At 45.3% G+C, this 21,598-nt stretch overlaps 1 protein-coding gene across 1 annotated transcript in view; it reads left to right on the top strand.

Moving 5' to 3' along the window:
• Positions 1–21,598, top strand: part of oca2 (oculocutaneous albinism II) — a 707,523-nt gene that overhangs the window by 233,429 nt on the left and 452,496 nt on the right. Inside the window, exon 11 of the mRNA XM_085999552.1 lies at positions 13,067–13,123. Coding sequence (XP_085855678.1) covers positions 13,067–13,123 — 57 coding nt within the window. The remainder of the gene's footprint in view (positions 1–13,066; positions 13,124–21,598) is intronic.

Here is a 21,598-nt window from a genome sequence, read left to right as displayed (position 1 = left end):
TAATCTAAGGGGTGTGGCTGCCTCCTGGAGCAAAAGGTAAAAAAGTAACTTTCTCCCTCCCTGGTGCCTCGCAGTGTCTGCAGCTCGGACTCCAGCTCCTCAACTTGGAGCTGAAGTTCCTCGAGCCACAGACACTTACCGCAGATGTAGTCACCCTGGACAAAAATGTCCACAAAGTCCCACATATTGCAACAGCAACACATCTCCTGTCCTCCCATTATTTTATTTATTTATTTAATTAGTTTAGTTCAGCTCTCTGGCAGTTGCAGAACCAGATTAGACCAGTTAATTAACTAACTAGCCCCACCCACTCTCCAGTGCAGAGCTTGCTTAGCCCTGCCCAAGCATGGAAGAAACTTAAAACAGTAAATGTAAGTTAAATGCTAATTGCAAGCACACAAGACTAGATTTTATCAAAAAGAGATTACCCTTAAGATTCTCACACAGAACTCACAGAAACCCCACAGTGCAGATAGAGGCCATCTCGGCCCATCGAGCCTGCACCGACACATATCCCACCCGATCCCCGTAACCCATACACCAACACATATCACATATCCCACCCCATCCCCGCAACCCCACGTATTTAATCCCCCTAACACTAAGGGTCAATTTATCATAGCCAATCAACCCAACCTGCACATCTTTGGACTGTGGGAGGAAACCGGAGCACCCGGAGAAAACCCACGCAAACACGGGGAGAATGTGCAAACTCCACACAGACAGTCGCCCGAGGCCGGATTCGAACCCGGGTCCCTGGCGCTGTGAGACAACAGTGCTAACCACTATGCCTCATTCCCACACTTACCAAACTACCAGTTGTTCACTCTATGCCAAGCTGCACCCCATGGCCTAAATATCCCACCATTAGAAAGGCCATTTTCTGTTAGGAACACAGGAACAGGAGTCGGCCATTCAGCCCCTCAAGCCTGTTCCACTGTTCAATTAGGTCATGGTTGATCTGTATCTTAACTCCATCTACCCACCTTGGTTCCATAACCCATAATATCCTTGCCTAACAAAAATCTATCAATCTCAGTTTTGAAATTTTCAATTGACCCCCCAGCCTCAACAGCTTTTTGGGGGAGAGAGTTCCAGACTTCTACTACCCTTTGTGTGAAGAAGTGCTTCCTGACATCACCTCTTAATGGCCTTGATCTAATTTTAAGGTTGTGCCCTTTTGTTGCTACTGTGTGTTTGACTGGGATACTGTCACTCTTCTATTCAGTGGACCATGCTGGTATTTAACATGGGGCAGATTTTCAGCTTTCCGCACGGGTGTAAAACTGCCATTGCAGAATGACCACCAATTATAGGAACAGTTGGTTTTCATTGTCATCTGTAGAGAAAAGACAGGCTAATGTTTCTGGTGTAGCCTCTGTTAAATCTGTGAGTTGTTCAAGTAATTAATACTCAGACTTAATCAGTAACAATAAAACAGGTCTTTACTGGTTGGAGGTAGGGACTATACGTAGGTCTTTACTTCATGCCCACAGGCGGGAACTGAGGGGAGATCAGTACCCACAGTACTATTTTTACCCCTATGGCCAGGAGTGGTACTGCGTATCACTACGCCCAACAAGTAGTGCAGTCCTGTCCATAGGTTCAAAGTAGCACACATATTACATACACAACATTCCTCCCTTCCTAGCTTTACAGTCATCTCCCCATTTAACATAACGTAATAACATATATACATATATAACTTCAGGTTTACATAACAGAATAACATAGATACATAGATAACTTCATGTCAAAACAGATCACAGATTCAGTCTCTGCGGAAAACAGTTCACAGATTCAATCTCTGTGGTGGAGTCAGTTCACGTTGCTGGAGTGACTCATTCAATAGTCCTTCCATGGATTTAACAGTTTGAACTTCCGAACTGAATTGGCTCCGTTCGGAGGGACCACGTGTGTGATCTGGTAGAGGTGATAATGGTTCAGATGGGTCATCTTCTGTTTTTACTTTTCCTTTTCTGCTTCTTGGAGACTCTCTGGGCTCCATTGTCAGCTGCCACAGCTGCCAGCTGCATGCGCAGTTCCTCCTTCTCTTCCTCCTGTTTCCGTCGTAGAGCCAGCTTCTCCCGATGTTCCGTAGACTTTTGGTGCTCCTCCATGATTTCTGCACTTTGGGAGTCGAAGTTACAAGCTGGGCAGGACAGAACATCGTAATATTCGGTGTCGTCCACCAGGTCATAGTAATATTCGGTGTCGTCCTGAGCTAGACCAGTGAGAGGGTCGTCTATTTCCTCCATACCCAGCTGGACGTTAGCCAGCTCTTGTTCCAAATCCAGACATCTTTCCTGAAGAGACTTCTTCATGTGTACCTCTGCATCCAGCTTTTTCTGGGCTTTCAGCAAGTCGTTTACTAGTGACCTCATTTGTGATTTTAATACTTCAACTTCCTTTGGAGATTGATTGATCGGACTATGCAATCCATCTACCGGAGCAGCTGTTTCAGCGGTCTGTTGTTCTACGTTGACGTGAGTCAGCGTACTTTTGGCATCCAAGGGCTGCTCTGTTGCAGTCATCTCAGTCTGTGTTGCCACCTCAGCTCTTCCAATAACCTTTGAGAGCTCCGAACCCCTTTCGTTTGAATATTGAAGTTCGTGTTCAAGTTTTTCCCATTTCAGAGTCCTGTCCTTCAGCATATGCAGGAGTTGGCTGACCGTTAACTCCTCTGACATCAGACGTTTTGTGTGCTCCTGTTCCATTTTCTCCATCAGCTGCTTCTGTTGTCTTTCCAGATTCTCCAACTCTATATCAAAGAACTCTTTCGTTGCATTCAACTCTTGCTCACAACGGCGAAGCATTTGTTCTAATTGCTGTTGTAGTTTGAAATGGAGTTGAGTTCGAGCCCGGTGTCCCTCAGAAATGGGCACATCAGTAGACTTGCCAGACTCAGAATCCACAGTTAAACTATGTTGTTGTTGCTCAGTGGAATTCTGTGCTGAAACTTTGTCTTTTGCACCTGAGTTGGGCTTACCATCATCCGTTCCAGAGTCTGGGCCGACTATCTTCACCGAGTTCTCACTCGTTATTGTTTGTAGGAAATGCCAGTCCATATTCATTTTCCTAATCCACTCCCGTCCTAGTAGTGGAGGACCTCCTTCAGATATCACATATAAGTCCATTATTTGACTGTCTTCGCCCTTGTGGACCACTGCAACCTCTATTTTCCCGATGGGGTACACTCTTTGCCCCGTGTATGTTTCCAATATAATCCCCGTATCCTGTAGGGGAATATGTTGGAATAACTTTCCGTAATCTTTCTTATTTATGACCGTCAATGCCGATCCAGTGTCCAATTCCAGTTTTACTTGGACTCCTTCTATCTGAAAAGTGACCCAAATTGTCTGGAGGTCTGCACCCTTACCAGCGTTGAGTACTCTTAAGCTAGCCAGTTCATTACTGCTAGCGTCTGAATCGGACTCCTGTTTGGTCACCTTGTGTACCTTTGCGTATTTTCCTTGCGGTGACTTCTTGTTGCTGGTCTTCTTCGCTGACCTGCATACTCTAGCTATATGTCCAAGCCTACCACAAGTTCTACATTCTTGGTTTTTAAACCAACACTGGTTCTGATCATGCGTTGTCTTTCCACAACGATAACATTTGCCAGAACACTCACCCAATTTGTGTGCACTGAGCTCCGGTGACCGTAGCTGCATTACTGCCGTGCCTCTCGCTGCGGCTTCGTGTGCTGCTGCCATAGTGACCGCCTTCTCAAGCGTCAGCTCATTCTCCTCGAGCAGTCGCTTTTGTGTATCCTGTTTAAATAAACCACACACAAATTTGTCTCGAAGTGCCTCTGTCAGTCCCGTTCCAAACTGGCAATATTTCGCTAATTTACGCAATTCCAGCAAATAATCAGCATTGCTTTCATGCTGTAGCTGCCTTCTGTCGTAAAATTTAAATCGTTCCGCTAGCATCAGCGGCGTGGGGTTTAGATGATCTTTCAGGACAGTAACAATCTCATCGAACGTCTTATCCGCCGGTTCATCTGGTGATAACAGGTGTTTCAATTGCCCGTATGTCTTCGCACCCATTAAATTTAATAATGTTAGAGCTTTATCTTGGTCACGAATTTTATTGGCCTTACAATAATTTTTTACTCTTTCAACATATATGGCCCAATCTTCGAGGTCACTATCAAAGGTGCTAATATTCCCGTGTTTAGGCATTGTAGATTTGCAATTTCTCAGATTTTTTTAATTTTTTTTTACTGCTATCCAAGATGGCGGCTTCCCGCTCTTGCCGTCGTCCTCCGCCCACAAAATGGCGGTTTTCCCGCGCTTGGCGGTCTTCACCCGTCCCCCAACGCCGTCTCCCTTCAGCCCCCGAGTGCGGCCCTTATCTTCGCCGCGATCGCCCGAGTGCGGCCCTTATCAGCGGATGCGATCGCTGGATCGCGAAGCGGCTCTCGGCTCTTATCAGGAGATGCGATCGCTCTGTTGAAACGCCTCCCGCTCGAAGCGGCTCTCGCGCCCTATTCCTCCAGCTCCCCCAGCCCCGTTCGTGCAGCCAACGCGGTCGACTGCCTGTCGCGTCGCTGCCCGGCTCAGACAACGGCTTACCCACCACCAAGCTGGAGAAGAAGCTGACGGTCGCCGATGGAGGCTCCGAGGTCAGGATGTCTTCCAGTGGAGTGGAGAGAGTGGAAACCTCTCTGCAACGTCCTGGCTGTGGACGAAGCTGCCGTGGAGTGACTGCCGCAGGGTCCGAATCAGACTCGTCGCCAGTGTTAAATCTGTGAGTTGTTCAAGTAATTAATACTCAGACTTAATCAGTAACAATAAAACAGGTCTTTACTGGTTGGAGGTAGGGACTATACGTAGGTCTTTACTTCATGCCCACAGGCGGGAACTGAGGGGAGATCAGTACCCACAGTACTATTTTTACCCCTATGGCCAGGAGTGGTACTGCGTATCACTACGCCCAACAAGTAGTGCAGTCCTGTCCATAGGTTCAAAGTAGCACACATATTACATACACAACAGCCTCTTTATCTGTGATAGGGTCACTACCCAAAACATTAACCCTCTTTTCTCTTTACAGGTGCTGACAAAGTCATTTTTTTAACAGCACAGAAACAGGCCATTTGGCTCAATAGGTCCGCGCTGGTGTTTATGCTCCACACGAGCCTCCTCCCACCCCTCTTCATCTAACCCTATCTGCATATCCTTTCTCCCTCATGTACTGCATTCAAACAATTTCTGTTTTTATTTCAGTTCCTTTTTAAAATGTTCTTTCTACCCCTGTTCCTCCAAAGAGCTGGAAACAACATTTTTGACTGTCACCACCTGAAATTGCCACTATATTCCAATACAATTTGGTGAGCGATGTGCTTCATAAGGGGGCAAAAGGTTAAGGTTGAAATCCTGGAGCTTTGTGGGCAGTCAAAAATAATGATAAGGAAACCGATCTGATGTGTTGCCACTGCTGTGTATGGAAGATACTAGATGGCATTCAGTTCCTGTCCGAGTGAGTCATTTACTTGCATTTCAAAAAACGTTTGCAAACATTAAATTCAGCACGGCCAAGTGGATAGGGTCGTAGGCCAGGGTTTTTTTTTTCGACTTCTGCACTCGCGATGTTGCTTTCAATAGGTAGGAAAATTCAGGTTGGCGAGCACAGAAGTGGAAAATCCTGACCAGAGTCTGTTGAATGATCATAATAGCCATTCTGCTGAACTACATCAAAGGTGCAATCCTGATCATGTCCTTGAAATGATTCCTTTTAAATATATAAAAAAATATCCTGCTGAAAACAATGGCAGAGTCCCACGCAGCTTTCAAATTGGATACGCCCCATCTGGCCTGTTGGAGTTTTCAATCTTGCGAGAGGCTTTTGAAAGACGATGTCGCCCTATTCATTTTCTGAGGCTAATTTTTAAATGTGTCATTCAATATAGTAGCATACGTGCGTTGCAGTCCTACAGATCAAATGACATAATTACTTACCATTTTGATTGATCGCATGCAAAAAACTTAAGGATGCTTCCGTTTGTTTAAGTTTGAGCACAGTCCAAAGATGCCCTGGTGCCCCTCTGGTCTGTAGGGCTCAGCTCCATAGGAGTAATTGCAGTAGATGATCACGCAGTTCATTTGGCCGAAGAAAATGATTTTACCTCTAATTTTTTCTCTGTCTCCCTTGAAAGTGCTGACTCATGCCAAACTAAGGCCAATTGCAATCTATTACTGCTGAGATCAGGCAACTCAGCACAGATCAGAGATTGCAACTGGGACCTCTCTGGGATGTGTGGATCCGCACCACATGCACTGCAGATAAAGACTTTCATCAGGTCTCATTTGTGTTGAAATTCTGACAAGGGAGAGATAAAATGAAAACAAAAATAATTGCAAGTTTCCGGGTTTTTTTTAAGAATAGTTCTGATATAATCCAGATACTGACAGAAAGGCACTTTGCATTTTTGTATTCTTGAGCAATCAGGAACATCAACATTGCATTAATTAAAAAAGGCTCGATCTCTCCCTTATTTCATTTGGCTTCCTGTGTCCAACAATTAATTTTAGAGAGAATTAAGGTAATAGGACTGATCTAAGATAATATTTAGCAATCAAATTCTAAAAGTTTTCAATCTCGATTGTATTGTCTGTGCAATTGATGAAACCACTATGGTGGTTTGAGTTTATTAAACATCAGAGCAGGGACTAGTCAAATGTTTTAGATAAAATTTTAAAAAAACAAGTGGATTTTCTGCACAATGGCTATGAGTAGAGGAATACCTATTCCAATGTTCCTGAGACTGCACAGAATATGTGTATATGTTTTTCAGGGGTGGGGAGAGAAGTGCTGATTGCTCACGATTGGTCTCTGTCCTTTTGGGGAGGCTCTGTCATAGATAATTGAGGTCAGGACACTTCCACAGCTGTAATTTTTTTAATACAGGAAACTTTGTGATATCCGGCACCGACGGGACCGAGCTGTTGCCGTCCCATCAAAACTGCCGGACAAACCAGCGCTAATGTTGAAACATACGGAGCTTTTGAGCTCCGTATCTGGCAACAAACCCTGTTGCAACAGCTTCTAAACAGTCGGCCGTACCTTGCAAGCGTCTCTGTAGCTTAGCAACAGCTTCAGCTAGACCTTGCAGAGCCTGACTGGTGAAAAAAAAGCAACAAAAAGAAAAAAAACCTAACAAAACGGCTCCTGATTTTTGCCGGTGGATCAAGCATTCCGGACAGTTAACCTCCGGATAAACCAAAGTTTCCTGTATGTTTAATATATCTGTAGTTTGACATAGGCAATACATAGAAACATAGAAGATAGGAGCAGGAGTAGGCCATTCAGCCCCTCGAGCCTGCTCCGCCATTCAATGAGATCATGGCTGATCATCCAAACTCAGTACCCTGTCCCTGCCTTCTCCCCATATCCCTTGATCCCTTTAGCCTTAAGAAATATATCTAACTCCTTCTTGAATATATTTAATGAATTGGCCTCAACTGCCTTCTGTGGTAGAGAATTCCACAGGTTCACCACTCTCTGGGTGAAGAAATTCCTCCTCATCTCTGTCCTAAAATAGATAAGGGAGAACCAGTGGATGTGGTGTATTTGGACTTTCAGAAGGCTTTCGATAAGGTCCTGCATAAGAGATTAGTGTGTAACGTTAAGGCACATGGGATTGGGGGCAAGGTATTGACTTGGATAGAGAACTGGTTGGCAGACAGAAAGCAAAGAGTTGGAATAAACGGGTCTTTTTCCGAGTGGCAGGCAGTGACTAGTGGGGTATCGCAGGGATTGGTCCTAGGACCCCAGCTATCACAATATATAGTAATGATCTAGACGGGGGAACTAGATGTAATATCTCCAAGTTTGCAGACGACACAAAGCTGGGTGGGCATGTGTGCTGTGAGGAGGATGCCGAGAAACTCCAGTATGATTTGGACAGGTTAGGTGATTGGGCAGAAGCATGGCAGATGCAATATAACGTGGATAAATGTGAGGTTATCCACTTTGGTGCCAAAAACAGGAAGGCAGATTATTATCTGAATGGCAATAGATTGGGAGAAGGGGAAGTGCAACGAGACCTGGGTGTCCCTGTGCACCAGTTGCTGAAGGTAAGCATGCAGGTGCAGCAGGCGGTTAAGAAGGCAAATGGTATGATGGCCTTCGTAGTGAGAGGGTTCGAATACAGGAACAAGGATGTCTTGCTGCAGTTGTACAGGGCCTTGGTGAGACCACATCTTGAGAAGAATGAGAGGGGATCTCATTGAAACTTTTAGGACAGAGATGAGGAGGAATTTCTTCACCCAGAGAGTGGTGAACCTGTGGAATTCTCTACCACAGAAGGCAGTCGAGGCCAATTCATTAAATATATTCAAGAAGGAGTTAGATATATTTCTTAAGGCTAAAGGGATCAAGGGATATGGAGAGAAGGCAGGGACAGGGTACTGAATTTGGATGATCAGCCATGCTCTCATTAAATGGCGGAGCAGGCTCGAGGGGCCGAATGGCCTACTCCTGCTCCTATGTTCTATGTTTCTATGTTTCTAAATGGCTTACCCCTTATCTTTAGACTGTGACCCCTGGTTCTGGTCTCCCCTGCCATTGGGAACATATTTCCTGCATCTAGTCTGTCCAGTCCTGTTAGAATTTTATAAGTTTCAATGAGATCCCCTCTCATTCTTTCATACTCCAGCGAGTATAAGCCCAATCGACCCAATCTCTCCTCATACGTCATTCCTGCCACCACAGGTATCAGTCTGGTGAATCTTCGCTGCACTCCCTCCATGGCAAGAAGATCCTTCCTCAGATAAGGCGACCAAAACTGCACACAATACTCAAGGTGTGGTCTCACCGAGGCCCTGTACAACTGTAGCAAGACATCCTTGTTCCTGTACTCGAATCCTCTCGCTACGAAGGCCAACATACATTTGCATGTTTTTTAGTCAAGCTGTGGACTATCATGGAACATTACAGCATGGAAACAGGCTATTAGACCCATTCATGGTGCCCACCAGCTCTGGTTCCATCCCTTATACTTTTTCTTTTCTTGTATTGAACCTAATTATACTATGATTACTGTGGGGGCGATCTTGCCAGCCCTGGTGTTGTAAGTGATTTGCGGACCAAGTGATATACAAGGTCGACGCTCACACCATCCCAGGAAAAGATGACAGACTCGGAGTTATGGTTCAAAACGGTCTTTACTCGCAGGCCTGGGGAGAACCTTTCAGATCACTGTCTGAATCCGACTCCGCCGAGGCAGTATAAAACACACATATTAGTACATAGTCGTGGCTACCATCCCTCTCCAGGAATCCAATCAGATTACAATACATTTCATCCAATCAGATTACAATACATTTCATCCAATCAGATTACAATACATTTCTTCCTTATCCAGAAGTGTAGGCTAATGACGTCTCTTATAATTCTACATTGCTCAATATTTTCCCTTTAACATTAGCAACATTACTAACTCATATTCATTATGCAAGCTCGCCTTCTCTTGGGTTCTGATTAGCACATACATATATATATCAAGAGTTGCTGGCGTTAGAACTTTATAGCCCTATAGTGTGCATTACTGCACAGGCTTTCTTGTTCCGTTGCTGCTGCGGTTTCACAGACTCACGAGTTCCCCTTTTACCGAACATTCTATTCTGCTTCTGCAATACAAGCAAATTGCGGTTAGCTAGTTCTGTACATGTTGTCAACTGACATTCAATTGGTTCCAACTAGATCTGTATAATTCTGGAGGCTTCTCTGGGTCATATTCTCTCCAATTTTCATACTTCAATCCCCCCTTTTGACCTTTTGGGCAAAGGCCCACATAGGTCAACACATAAGATGGTGCTACCCTTTCATCCACCGGAGGCTCTCACCCGGCTACCAGAAAGGCGCAGCTTAATCCTGTGTGTGTGTCATCCCTTTTATCCTGATAAATTTAGAGGTTGACTTTATTGTGGCCTTTTATCCATGTTTCATCCTGGGATCCGTTCTGAGAGACACGTTATCCCTCTAGCTTGTCGGTTTCTGTTCCTTTCCTTTGTTGGGTACTGGGAGGTACGGTAATGACCTGCCCCCAGTCCTTTGGCCTGTTATTCATCAATCTGACTGTCATATTCAGTCCTTCCCAATTTCCCTTGCCTTGTTTCCAAGGTTATAATTTATGACCATTCTTCCTACTCCATTATACAAAATATGTTTCTTCCTCGTGGTCCTCCTGGAGTCCAGTTGATATAGTGGATGTGGCACCTATCTTTACCATGCCCATTCGTTGACAAACACATTTTAACAATAAGAAAACACAATAAATGATAGCGAGTATTACAACAGTCCAAAGTAACCCTTGCAGTAAGGTATCTCCCAACGACCCCAACCATCCAGATCCCCAATTTCCCCATCCTGGGTTTGTAGCTTCTTTGAACTTGGTTACTTCTTTCTTGATATGATCCACCAAGTTGGTTATTCTTTCCGAGTTATCTGGAATATAAGTGCAACAATCTGGTCCTATTATAGCGCAAGCCCCATCTTCCTCTGCTAAGAGGTAATCTAATGCCATCCTGTTTTGCAAGGCTACCGTACGTATGGCCACCATTTCAGCGTTTATTTTGTCCAATGCCTCGGCGGTGGCATTGGCCACTTGTTCCATGAGTGATGACAGGAGGTTTAATTCTGCTATGGATCTATGGACTCCATAGACGGGCCACATCACGGACACCATTCTTTCCCAAGAATCAATGGTCCTTTTTACTCGATGGGTTGATAGTTCTAATAAGGTTTGGTAGTGTTGAACGTTGGGTACTACTCTACCCAAATAATATGATCCTGACCATGATTGTGGTAACCACGGATAAGCCTTATGGCCGCAAATGAAATATGTGTCATTTTCGGTGGTGTAGCGAGCCACCACCCCGGGGTACCATTGCTGTCTGAAGTTACCTTTGTTCGTGAGGTTCCTGAAGGTCAGGAAAGTGGCGTTGGTGCCCTGAGTCACATTAAAATTCTGGGAGCAATTACTATATCCCATTTTTTGTCCCCCCGTTTGATTCCTAACTAGACAGACCAATCCTAACGGTCCTTCTACTCCAAGCGTAAGGACCAAGAACGGGGGGCGGTTTGGATATGCTATAATTAGGCTGGTAACTACTGTAAAAAGGGGCCAGAGGATAACCCGCCGAATCAAAGTCCTTTCGGGTGCCCCTCATTGCTTCCTTTAATTGGGTCTTATTAGTCACATTGTTTGGGAAGCGTGTTCCGTTTTCCGGTCCGAAGAGGTACCAGTCCTTATTTTCTGACTCATTAAAGGGAATGGACCTCAAGGGAATCCCTCTCTTTGAGTGGACGGGGATCTGTATAATTCTGGAGGCTTCTCCGGGTCATATTCTCTCCAATTTTCATACTTCACCTGGGCAGGTGGGTTTGGAGCCGGGACTGCTGGGAAAATGGCAGAATCTGGGGGCAGGTACCCATCCCGCCCCCAACCCGCCTCCATGCCATCTTCCCAGGAGGCGGGTCCCCGACCCACACCGGATCCCGTCTCCTGGAGGCGGGAAGGGGATTACAGCCACTTAACTGCCTCTTAACAGATAGTTAACAGGCAGTTAAGAGGATTATGCCCATTTTTCCACCAGAGGCGCGGGCTTCCCGATGTCGGGAAACCCCGCCAGGGTCAACGAGGCGAGCAGTGGGTCTGCGGGGGTCGGAATGGTCCAAAAGTGCGCTGTGGACGAGAGTGATGGGTGCAAGTGTGGCGAGGTAAGTATGTGAGGTGAGTGAAAAGTGATAGAAAATGTTTACTTACTCTGTTTCTTCCTGCAGGCTTCAACCGTTGGGGAGCCGGAGACTCCTCATCTCACCGGCAGAGGTGACAGAATGGCTGCTGCATTCTCCGATGCAACAGCCGTCTGATTTCTGCTCAGGAAATAGGTTTGGTGAGCCTAGAGTACAAGAACTCACCAAATAATAGTGAATGTCAGTGTTTGACAGCTTCACAGAGCTGTCAAACGATGACAATTCATCTGTCAAAAATTAACAAGGTCAATCAAGGGAAAATAGCGTGGGTTGGCCAGAAGTCGATGGAGGCGGGACTAAAACGCGACAGGCAGCAGTCTCACCTCCAACACGGCCCCATTGGCAAAATCACCCCCTTTGTCTCAAAAGTTCCCCTAGGTTTAGTAATGGTTAACATTTTAATCCAAGGCTTAACATCTCCTCCGAAGGATGGTGCCTCCGACAGTGCAGCACTCCCTCAATACTGCACTGAACTCTCTGGAGTGGGGCTTGAAATCCCGATCTGCTGATTCGGGGACAAGAGTGCTACCACTGAACCAGGGCTGACACTGACATAGGGAGCCTAAATATCTGGAGAAAAAGAAAAGAAAGACTTGCATTTATAAAGCGCTTTTCACGACCACCGGATGGATGTCCCAAAGCGAATGAAATGCTTTTTGAAGTGTAGTCACTGTAGGAAAAAAAGCTAAACATAATAGTGACCATACCCTAGACGTTAGCATATGAATGTTTAATGTCTTTGGATAAAATTACTTTCCCTACTATTTTAGCAGAAGCATTAATCTTTTATCCTAAGGGGTTAACATCTCCTTTAAAATAACAAAGACTGGGATTTTCACCTTTTTGCCCTCAGCAGCCCTTGATTTCCCGCCCACTCACTCTAATGGAAAGAAAAGTCGTAGGCTGGTGAGGGCAGAAGTGAAAAAACCCCGGCCAAAGTAATTTCATATCAATGTGGCGAGCACAGAGTAATTTCTGGAATTTAATACCGAGGTGGAATGCTTTGCAGGGCACTTCATCCTACTTGATTCAAACACAATTGTATGAATTATTGTTAGTTAATAAAATCGGACAGATGAGATTACAGTTCGTAGCATTGTGTACTGAAAAGCATTCTAGTTTTCTGTCAGATTTTTTAGCTGATGCTTGATGTACCTGTGACTGCTAATTAGAGCTTTATAAGTTAAGGTAAAGTCACTTTGAGGTAAAATTGTAAGAAATGTGAGTAAAAGTAATGAGTAGAAAGCCAAACTTTAAAACCAATGCCCGTCCACTCATTGTGCTATTTCTTTTTCATTTAAAGATGATTTTGGTGGCAATATTTTCAGAAACTGGCTTTTTCGATTACTGCGCTGTCAAGGTGAGTGGAAGAAGTTTTATTTCCCTCAGCTCTGATAAGGAGAGCCGAACCATTATCCTGCTGGTTCCTGATGAATTTGTTAGCATGAGCTTTCTACCGGTGATGAACACCAGTAGAGAAATGGAGGGGGGAAGTTCAGAATTTAAAAGATCATCTTTCACCTATAGTCTTTGTTTAATATTTGAGACAACCTCCACAAGTTAATTGCCACAAACGCTCACAATAGAGTTTACAGGCGATTTAGGCAGTACGTATTTTTTTATTCGTTCCTGGGATGTGGGCGTCGCTGGCAAGGCCAGCATTTATTGTCCATCCCTAGTTGCCCTTGAGAAGGTGGTGGTGAGCTGCCATTCTTGAACCGCTGCAGTCCGTGTGGTGAAGGTACTCCCACAGTGCTGTTAGGGAGGGAGTTCCAGGATTTTGACCCAACTATATATTGTTAGCAATAATTTGTACTTCTTCGCTGCAGCAAGTAGTTATAAGGGGAGCACAATTAGAGCTGTAGTAACGTGCGCTGGCGAACTGGATTATCTGCTATTAATTAAAATATGCTCTGTCAAATGCTGGAGATTGTTGTAGTTTATTACTTGCAGCACTACAATGTGCGCTAATACACATTCCACCCGTGGGGTTTATGTGGTTACACATCACTACTAATGCCATTGTGTTAAACAGGCTGCAAGTAGTCCTGCACCGGTCGGCTCCTGCGCAACATATGGTCTGTATAATCGAGAGAAATACTTGACAAATGCGCTATTGTAGTGTGTCAGAAAAATGGATCTGGGCTAAGAGAGATGAAGAAGAAAGAATTGCAAAATGGGTGTACAGTGGAGCCTCACTGGTGAACTGCAACAGCACCAAATTGAAAGCAGTCATGGGAAGAATTTATGAATAATATTTGTTTACATGTTTCTGAAATGAGTTTGGCTATGTTTGAATAACACTTGCGATTACAGAAGAAATTATTCTATTCTGCACGTGTGAGCTGAGTTTCATAAGTAGATGTGATGCCTTTAGAAGGAGACACCTTTAAATCTATTACTTCTGGGAACTTTGCTTTGTGATGGCAGCTCAGTGCTTACTGAAAAGTCACTGGTGAGACATTGCCTTGTAACTGAAAATTGTAAGTTGCAGGGGTTTGAAACTGAAGGGTGGAAATTCCTAGTTGTTCCTTTCCAATGTAGAAATTGCCATTGAAAATACCAAGAAAGAACCTGCATTATATAGCGCCTTGTATGATCTCAGGATGTCCCAAAGCACTTTACAGACTACAAAGTACTTTTGAAGTGTAGTCACTGTTGTAATGTAGGAAGTGTGGCAGCCAGTTTGCACACAGCAATCTCCCACAAACAGCAATGAGATAATGACCAGATCATCTGATTTAGTACTGTTGGTTGGGTGATAAATATTGGCCAGGACAGCAGGAGAGAACCCTGCTCTTCTGTCCAACTGAGAGTGCAGACAGGGACTCAGTTTAACATCTCATCCAAAAGGCCGCGCCTCCAACAGTGCAGCCTCAGTACTGCACTGGAGTGTCAGCCTAGATTATGTGCTCAAGTCTCCAGAGTGGGGTTTGAACCCATGACCTTCTGACTCCAAGGGCTGGATATTCCCAGCACTGAGGAGACGGGTTTGGAGGCGGGACTGCTGGGAAAATGGGAAAAATTGGGAGCAGGTCCCAACCTGCCCCCGAACCATCTTCCTGGGAGGCGGGTCCCTGACTCGCGCAGGGATCCGTCTCCTCGAGGCAGGAAGGGGATTAGAGCCAATTAACTGCCTGTTAACAGGTAGTTAACAGGCAGTTAAGAGACTTTTCACTATTTTACGCCTGCTGATGCGGGCTTCCCGACGTCAAGAAACCCCACCAGGGTCAGCGAGGCATGCAGTGGGTCTGTGGGGGTGAGAGGGGTCGAAGTGTCAGCTGTAGAGGTGAGTGATGGGTGCAAGTGTGGACAGGTAAGTATGAGAGGTGAGTGTAAAGTGTTGGAAAAAGTTTCCTTACCTTTGCTTCTTTCTGCAGGCTTCAACCGTTGAGGATCTGGAGGTGCCTCATCTCAACGGCAGAGATGACAGAATGGCTGCTGCATTCTCAGATGCAGCAGCCATCTGCTTTCTGCTGAGGAGAGATGTCTTGGTGAGCCTGTGTGCAAGGGCTCACCTTAGAACAGAGATTGTCAGTCTTTGACAGCTTCTCAATGCTGTCAAACGCTGACAATTCATCTGTCAAAAAGTTTTCGACAGATGAAGCGTCATACGCTGACGTCATCTGTCACCGGCTTTCCCTTAATTGGCCGGTAAGCCTGCAGGGGTGGGCTTAACAAGGCCAATCAAGGGAAAATAGTGTGGGTTGGTCAGATGTCGCTGGGGGCGGGACTGAAACCTGGAAAGCAGAAATCCCGCCTCCAGCACGTCTCCATTGAGAAAATCCAGCCTCAAGATAAAATTGCTGCCACTGAGCCAAGGCTGACACCCACAATACTGCTAAGGGATGGATGATGAACATGTTCATGTTGCACTCCTCTATCGACTATCTCAGCAGAGAGATTAATGCCTGTGTTATAATTGCAGACAGAAGCTTCAATTATGAACACATGAAATGTTTGGCCGCTATTATCGGTGCTCTTTGGGCTCTTATTTTATTTCTCTCCACGCGAAGGTAGAGTCCACTGATCATCCAGTGTGCATATCTGAAAACTCCTTCCAAACCCTCGTTCACTTGTCTGCTGTTCATTCCTGTCACACTTCTTTTCACGATTCCACTGTAGAATTATGTCTCAAAGGCCAAGCAAGATATAAGGTGGGCTAGGTGTTGTCTTTCAGCTTACCATGTTTGAAGTTTATAGTCCACCGACACCTGGGAATCCCTGGCCCAAGACCGCACAAAGTGAAGGAGAAGCACCCGGGAAGGCGCCGAACACCTCGAGTCTCTTCGCCGGGAGCAAGCGGAAGCCAAGCGCAGGCAGCACAAGGAGCGCACGTCAACCCAAGCACCCCACCCACCCGCCCCTTCAACCACCGTCTGCCCCACCTGTGACAGAGACTGTAGGTCCCACATTGGACTCATCAGTCACCTGCGAATTCATTTTTAATGTGGAAGCAAGTCATCCTCGGTTCCGAGGGACTGCCTAAGAAGATCTCTTTTTCATACCATTTGATATTTTCTCTTGCTATCAAATGTCAGCTGGAGGTGCTTTATCCCATCCTCAGCCACATCCACACTTCTAGCAGGTATCACTAGAGTAATCAAAGATGCCCAACTTGGCTGAATTTTTTTCCACTGCTCACCATTCCTCACAAATGTTCACCTCTCTCTGTGTGAATCTGTCCATTCACCTTCCCTCTTCTGAGCTTCGTCCCAGGCCCCCTCATTGTCATTTAGGGTGTCACGACAAACAGCTTCTCCGAGTTCAACTTGTCGCTACCCTGAAGGATCTTGAATACCTCAATAAGTTACCTCTCAGTCTTTCCTTCTCCAGTGTAAACAAACTCAGATTCCAAAGCCTTTCTTTATAACTCCCTTTGGTCGTGGAGAATCCCAGCCCCGACCTAGTATCAGGCCCCTCTGGCACGCTTCTGCTGAAGCTGAAATTCGGGGTGGGGTTACCCCCCAATTGTCTGACATAACTTCGGCAGAGGAACCCCAAGAACCCAGGCGTAAACGCCGTCTTCGTAAAGACCAGCGTTACAGCGAACGTTTGGAAGAACCCTGAGTTTACCAAAGTTTGGCAATTAAAGCTTCAAAATGACCATGTTTAAGGATGTGGACAGTGACAGTCCACGACTGCAAATGCTATTTGGGTAGAAAGTGAGGAGGCCCCTCCGTTCATCAGCATTGTCTTCCTTCCGTCGATAAGCAATTTATAATTTTTGATTCTTCTTAGTAAATGTTTTCAAATTAATGTTGGCCATGAAGAAATCAGAATCTAATATTGATGGGGCATTAAATAAATTAAAATGCAAGCTTTTAAAACATCAATTCCATAATTGAAATGGATAGTTGTGCGGAATGATAAATTAATTGAAGCTGAAATAAGCTGGAGAGGAAAAAAAATTATTCGATGAAATTTTTGAAAGGGTTGTTAGTTATATGAAGAACAAAACTCATGATGAAAGAATTAACTGAACATTGAGCAAAATGTGGAGTGGGATTTTGCCTGTTTACAGAGGGAATATGAGATGAGTATTTTTCCCGGCGAGTTGCTGATTGCGATTAGAATACCGAACCTGGGCTATGGTTCCTACTGAAAGATTGAACTAAATCTTAACATCTGTGACTGAAAGGGAGCTTTATATAAACAAGCAGGCTATTGATCAAGTTACTGTCTCTATCCCGGGGAGAACAGGGGTTGATATCTTGTGTTCTGCATGTCTGATGGCTTCTTGATGCATGTTGACAGCTTAACGAAGTACCAAGTTCAACTGTCCGAGCCAATAGGTGTTCAAAATTATGAAGGGTTTTGATAGTGTAAATAAGGAAAAACTATTCCCACTGGCAATAGGGTCAGTAAACAGAGGAAACAGATCCAAGATAATTGGCAAAAGAACCAGAGGGGAGATGAGGAGAATATCTTTACACAACGAGATAGGATGGTGGAAGCAGATTCAATAGTAACTTTCCAAAGGGAATTGAATAAATACTTGAAAAGGAAACATTTGCTGGGCTCTGGGGAAAGGGCGGGAGAGTGGGAATAATTGGATAGCTCTTTCAAACAACCGGCACAGGCACAATGGGCCGAATGGCCTTGTGTGCTGTATTATCATATGATTTTTATGATACAAACTTTAAGAATACTTTCAAGAAAACCCATATGTACAGAATCTCTGTTCTGCTTTTAGTATATTTTTCTTTTGATAAAAATCTGCACAATATTTTTTTCTACTCATTCCTTAGCCCTCCAATTACCTCCACTGCTGTTCTGAGGTTGCTGGTTCATGGTGGGTACGGTTCCATTGGTGTCGGTCACCGAAATGGCCATTCTATATGTACAAGCCGAGACAATTGAGTGTTGGAAAGTCACTTTATCATGGTGGCGGGGTGGGGGGGGGGGGGCATAACAGCCCAATCTCTTTCTGTCCTCGCCCGATGCATGTTCGCATGCAACACACGTGCACATGCGCACCTTTCCCACCAAGTGTCACTGACTAATGATCAGGCGTAGGACCCTTGCTGATTTCTCCCCTTTCGTTGCCCTCAGCAATGAATTTCTCAAGTGAGCTATCAGAGAGTTTGTTGCATTGTGTTAATAAACTCATTCCTCCAAAGGATTTCATAGAATAGAATAAAAGGAACTTACAGCACAGAAGGAGGCCTTTTGGCCCATTGTGTCCATGCTGGCTCTTTGAAAGAGCAGTTGTGCTTCGTCCCACATCCCTGTTTTGTGTCCCTAACCCTGTAAGTTCCTCGTCCCCCAGTACCTGTCCAAATCCTTTTTAAAATTATTGATGGAATCGGCTTCCACCACCTTTGCAGGTAGACCGTACCAGATCCCGACAACTCTCTGAGTGAAAAGATCTCTCCTTTTCTCCCGTCTAGATCTTTTGCCAATGATTTTGAATCGATGACCACTAGTTATTGACCCGCTCACCAGAGGGAATAGTTTTTTCTCTCTCTACTCTATCAAAACCTCTCTTCATCTTGAAAACCTCTATTAGGTCACCTCTTAACCTTTTCTGTTCCAAGGAGAACAGTCCTAACTTTTCCAACCTCTCCTCAGAACTGAAGTCCCTCGTCCATGGTAACATCCTGGTAAACCTCCTCTCTACCCTTTCTAAGGCCTTTACATCTTTCCTGAATTGGAGATGCCGGTGTTGGACTGGGGTGGACAAATGTAAGAAGTCACACAACACCAGGTTATAGTCCAACGAAGGAGCAGTGCTCCGAAAGCTTGTGATTTCAAATAAAACTGTTGGACTATAACCTGGTGTTGTGTGACTTCTTACATCTTTCCTGAACTGTGGTGCCCAGAATTTTGCACAATACTCCAGCTGAGGCCGAATCAGTGATTTGTAAAGTCAAAATATTTCAAACTATAAAGATTAAAAATGCACCCTAGATATTTTTATTTCTGCATAGCTACATTTTGGTCCATTCCATCTCATCCTCTAGTGTACATATTTCATAGAATCATAGAATGGTTACAGCACAGAAGGAGGCCATTTGGCCCGTCGAGCCCGTGCCGCCTCTCTGCAAGAGCACTTCAGCTAGTTCCACTCTCCTGCCCTTTCCCCATGGCCTTGCAATTTTTTTTCCTTCAGGTACTTATCCAACTCCCTTTTGAAAGCTGTGATTGAGTCTGCCTCCACCGCCCTTTCAGGCAGCGCATTCTAGATCCTAACCACTCGCTGAGTAAAAAAGTTTTTCCTCATGTCGTCTTTGGTTCTTCTGCCAAGCACCTTAAATCTGTGTCCTCCGGTTCTTGACCCTTCCGCCAATGGGAACAATTTCTCTCTATCTACTCTGTCTAGGCCGCTCATGATTTTGAACACCTCTATTAAATCTCCTTTCAATCTTCCCTGCTCCAAGGAGAACAATCCCAGCTTCTCCAGTCTATCCACATAACTGAAGTCCCTCACCCCTGGAATCATTCTCGTAAGTCTTTTCTGCACCCTCTCTAAGGCCTTCACATCCATCCTAAAGTGCAGTGCCCAGTACTGGACACAGTACTCCAGTTGGGGCTGAACCAGTGATTTATACAGGTTTATCATAATTTCCCCGCTTTTGTACTCTATGGGCAGGATTTTCATTGGGCCGTGGAGGCGGGATTGGAGGCGTGTGGGGGGTTAAAATCTCGAAATTGGGGGGCACGAACCTGCCCCCAACCCGCCTCCATGCCCGGTTCAAAGGAGGCGGGTACCCGACCTGTGCTGGGAGCCGCCTCCCCAAGGCGGAAAGGGGATTAGTGCCAATTAACTGCCTGTTAGCAGGTAGTTAACAGGCAGTTTTTAGCCTAATCCCTATTTTTATTCCTGAAGTGTGGGATTCCCGACGGCTCCAAACCACGCCAAGTTAGCGAGGCGGACCGTCGGGCTGAAGGGCTTGGAGGGTTCGAGATGTCTGGTGTTCAGGTGAGTGATGGGTACATGAGTGCAGAGGTAAGTGTGTTTGGTGTGTGTAAAGTGTTTAAAGAAGTTTTGCTTACCTTTACTTACCTTTACAGCCTTCCTTCCTTCAGGTCTCGGGAGTCCCTCATCTCACCGGCACAGAAAGCAGAATGGCCGCGAGCTGTCAAAAGTTGCAGCATTCAGCTTTCTGTTCCGGAGAGATCTCTAAATCAGCCTGAAAGGAAGGAATTAACCTGGAGTACAGATTGTCAGCATTTGACAGCTTCAAAGAGCTGTCAAATGCTGATATTCCATTTGTCAAAAGCTCTTGACACATGAAATGTCAATCTGTGACGTCACCTGTTGCCGGGTGGCCCTTAATTGGCCTGCTGACCCCGCTGGGTGGGCTCAACAAGGTCAATCAAGTGCAAATCGAGTGGGTTGGCCACAACTCGATGGAGGCGGGACTACAACCCCGAAAGTTGTAGTCCTGCCTCCTACACTCCTCCAGTATCAAAATCCAGCCCCATACCTCTATTCATGAAGCCGAGGATCCTGTAAGCTTTTTTAACTGCTTTCTCAACCTGCCCTGCCACTTTCAACGATTTGTGTACATATACCTCCAGGTCTCTCTGTTCACGCACCCCCTTCAGGATTGTACCCTTCAGTTTATATTTCCTCTCTTCATTCTTTCTAAAGGGGAACCAGTGGATGTAGTATATTTGGATTCCAAAAGGCATTCGATAAGGTGGCACCTAAAAGGTTATTACACAAGATTAGGGCTCATGGGGTTGGGGGTAATATAGTAGCATGGATAGAGGATTGGTTAATGGACAGAAAACAGAGAGTAGGGATAAACGGGTCATTTTCAGGTTGGTAGGCTGTAACTAGTGGGGTGCCGCAAGGATCAGTGTTGGGGCCTTAGCTATTTACAGGAAACTTTGGTTTATCCGGAGGTTGTATGTCCAGAAACCTTGATCTACTGGCAGAAATCAGGAGCTTATTTGTTAGTTTTTTTTTCTTCTCGTGGCTTTGTTTTCAACATTCTCTCTGAGCTGTTGCTAAGCTACAGAGACGCTTCCAAGGTACGGGCCAACTGTTTACAAGCTGTTGCTAAGCAACAGTGTTTGTTGTCAGATACGGAGATGAAAACCTCTGTCTGAAATCAAATCACAGAAATCACAGAAACCCCAGTGCAGATAGAAGCCATTTCGGCCCATCGAGCCTGCACCGACACATATCCCACCCGATCCCCGTAACCCCTACACCAACACATATCCCACCCTATCCCCCTAACACTAAGGGTCAATTTATCATAGCCAATCAACCTAACCCGCACATCTTTGGGCTGTGGGAGGAAACTGGAGCCCCCGGAGGAAACCCACGCAAACACGGGGAGAATGTGCAAACTCCACACAGACGGTCGCCTGAGGC

This window comes from Somniosus microcephalus, chromosome 10 (assembly GCF_052327205.1).
Source record: "Somniosus microcephalus isolate GS21.2 chromosome 10, FLI_Smic_1.0, whole genome shotgun sequence".
NCBI classification, from domain to species: Eukaryota; Metazoa; Chordata; class Chondrichthyes; order Squaliformes; family Somniosidae; genus Somniosus; species Somniosus microcephalus.
The sequence above is the reverse complement of the archived record's forward strand: the minus strand, read 5'-3'. Positions and strand labels throughout refer to the sequence as shown.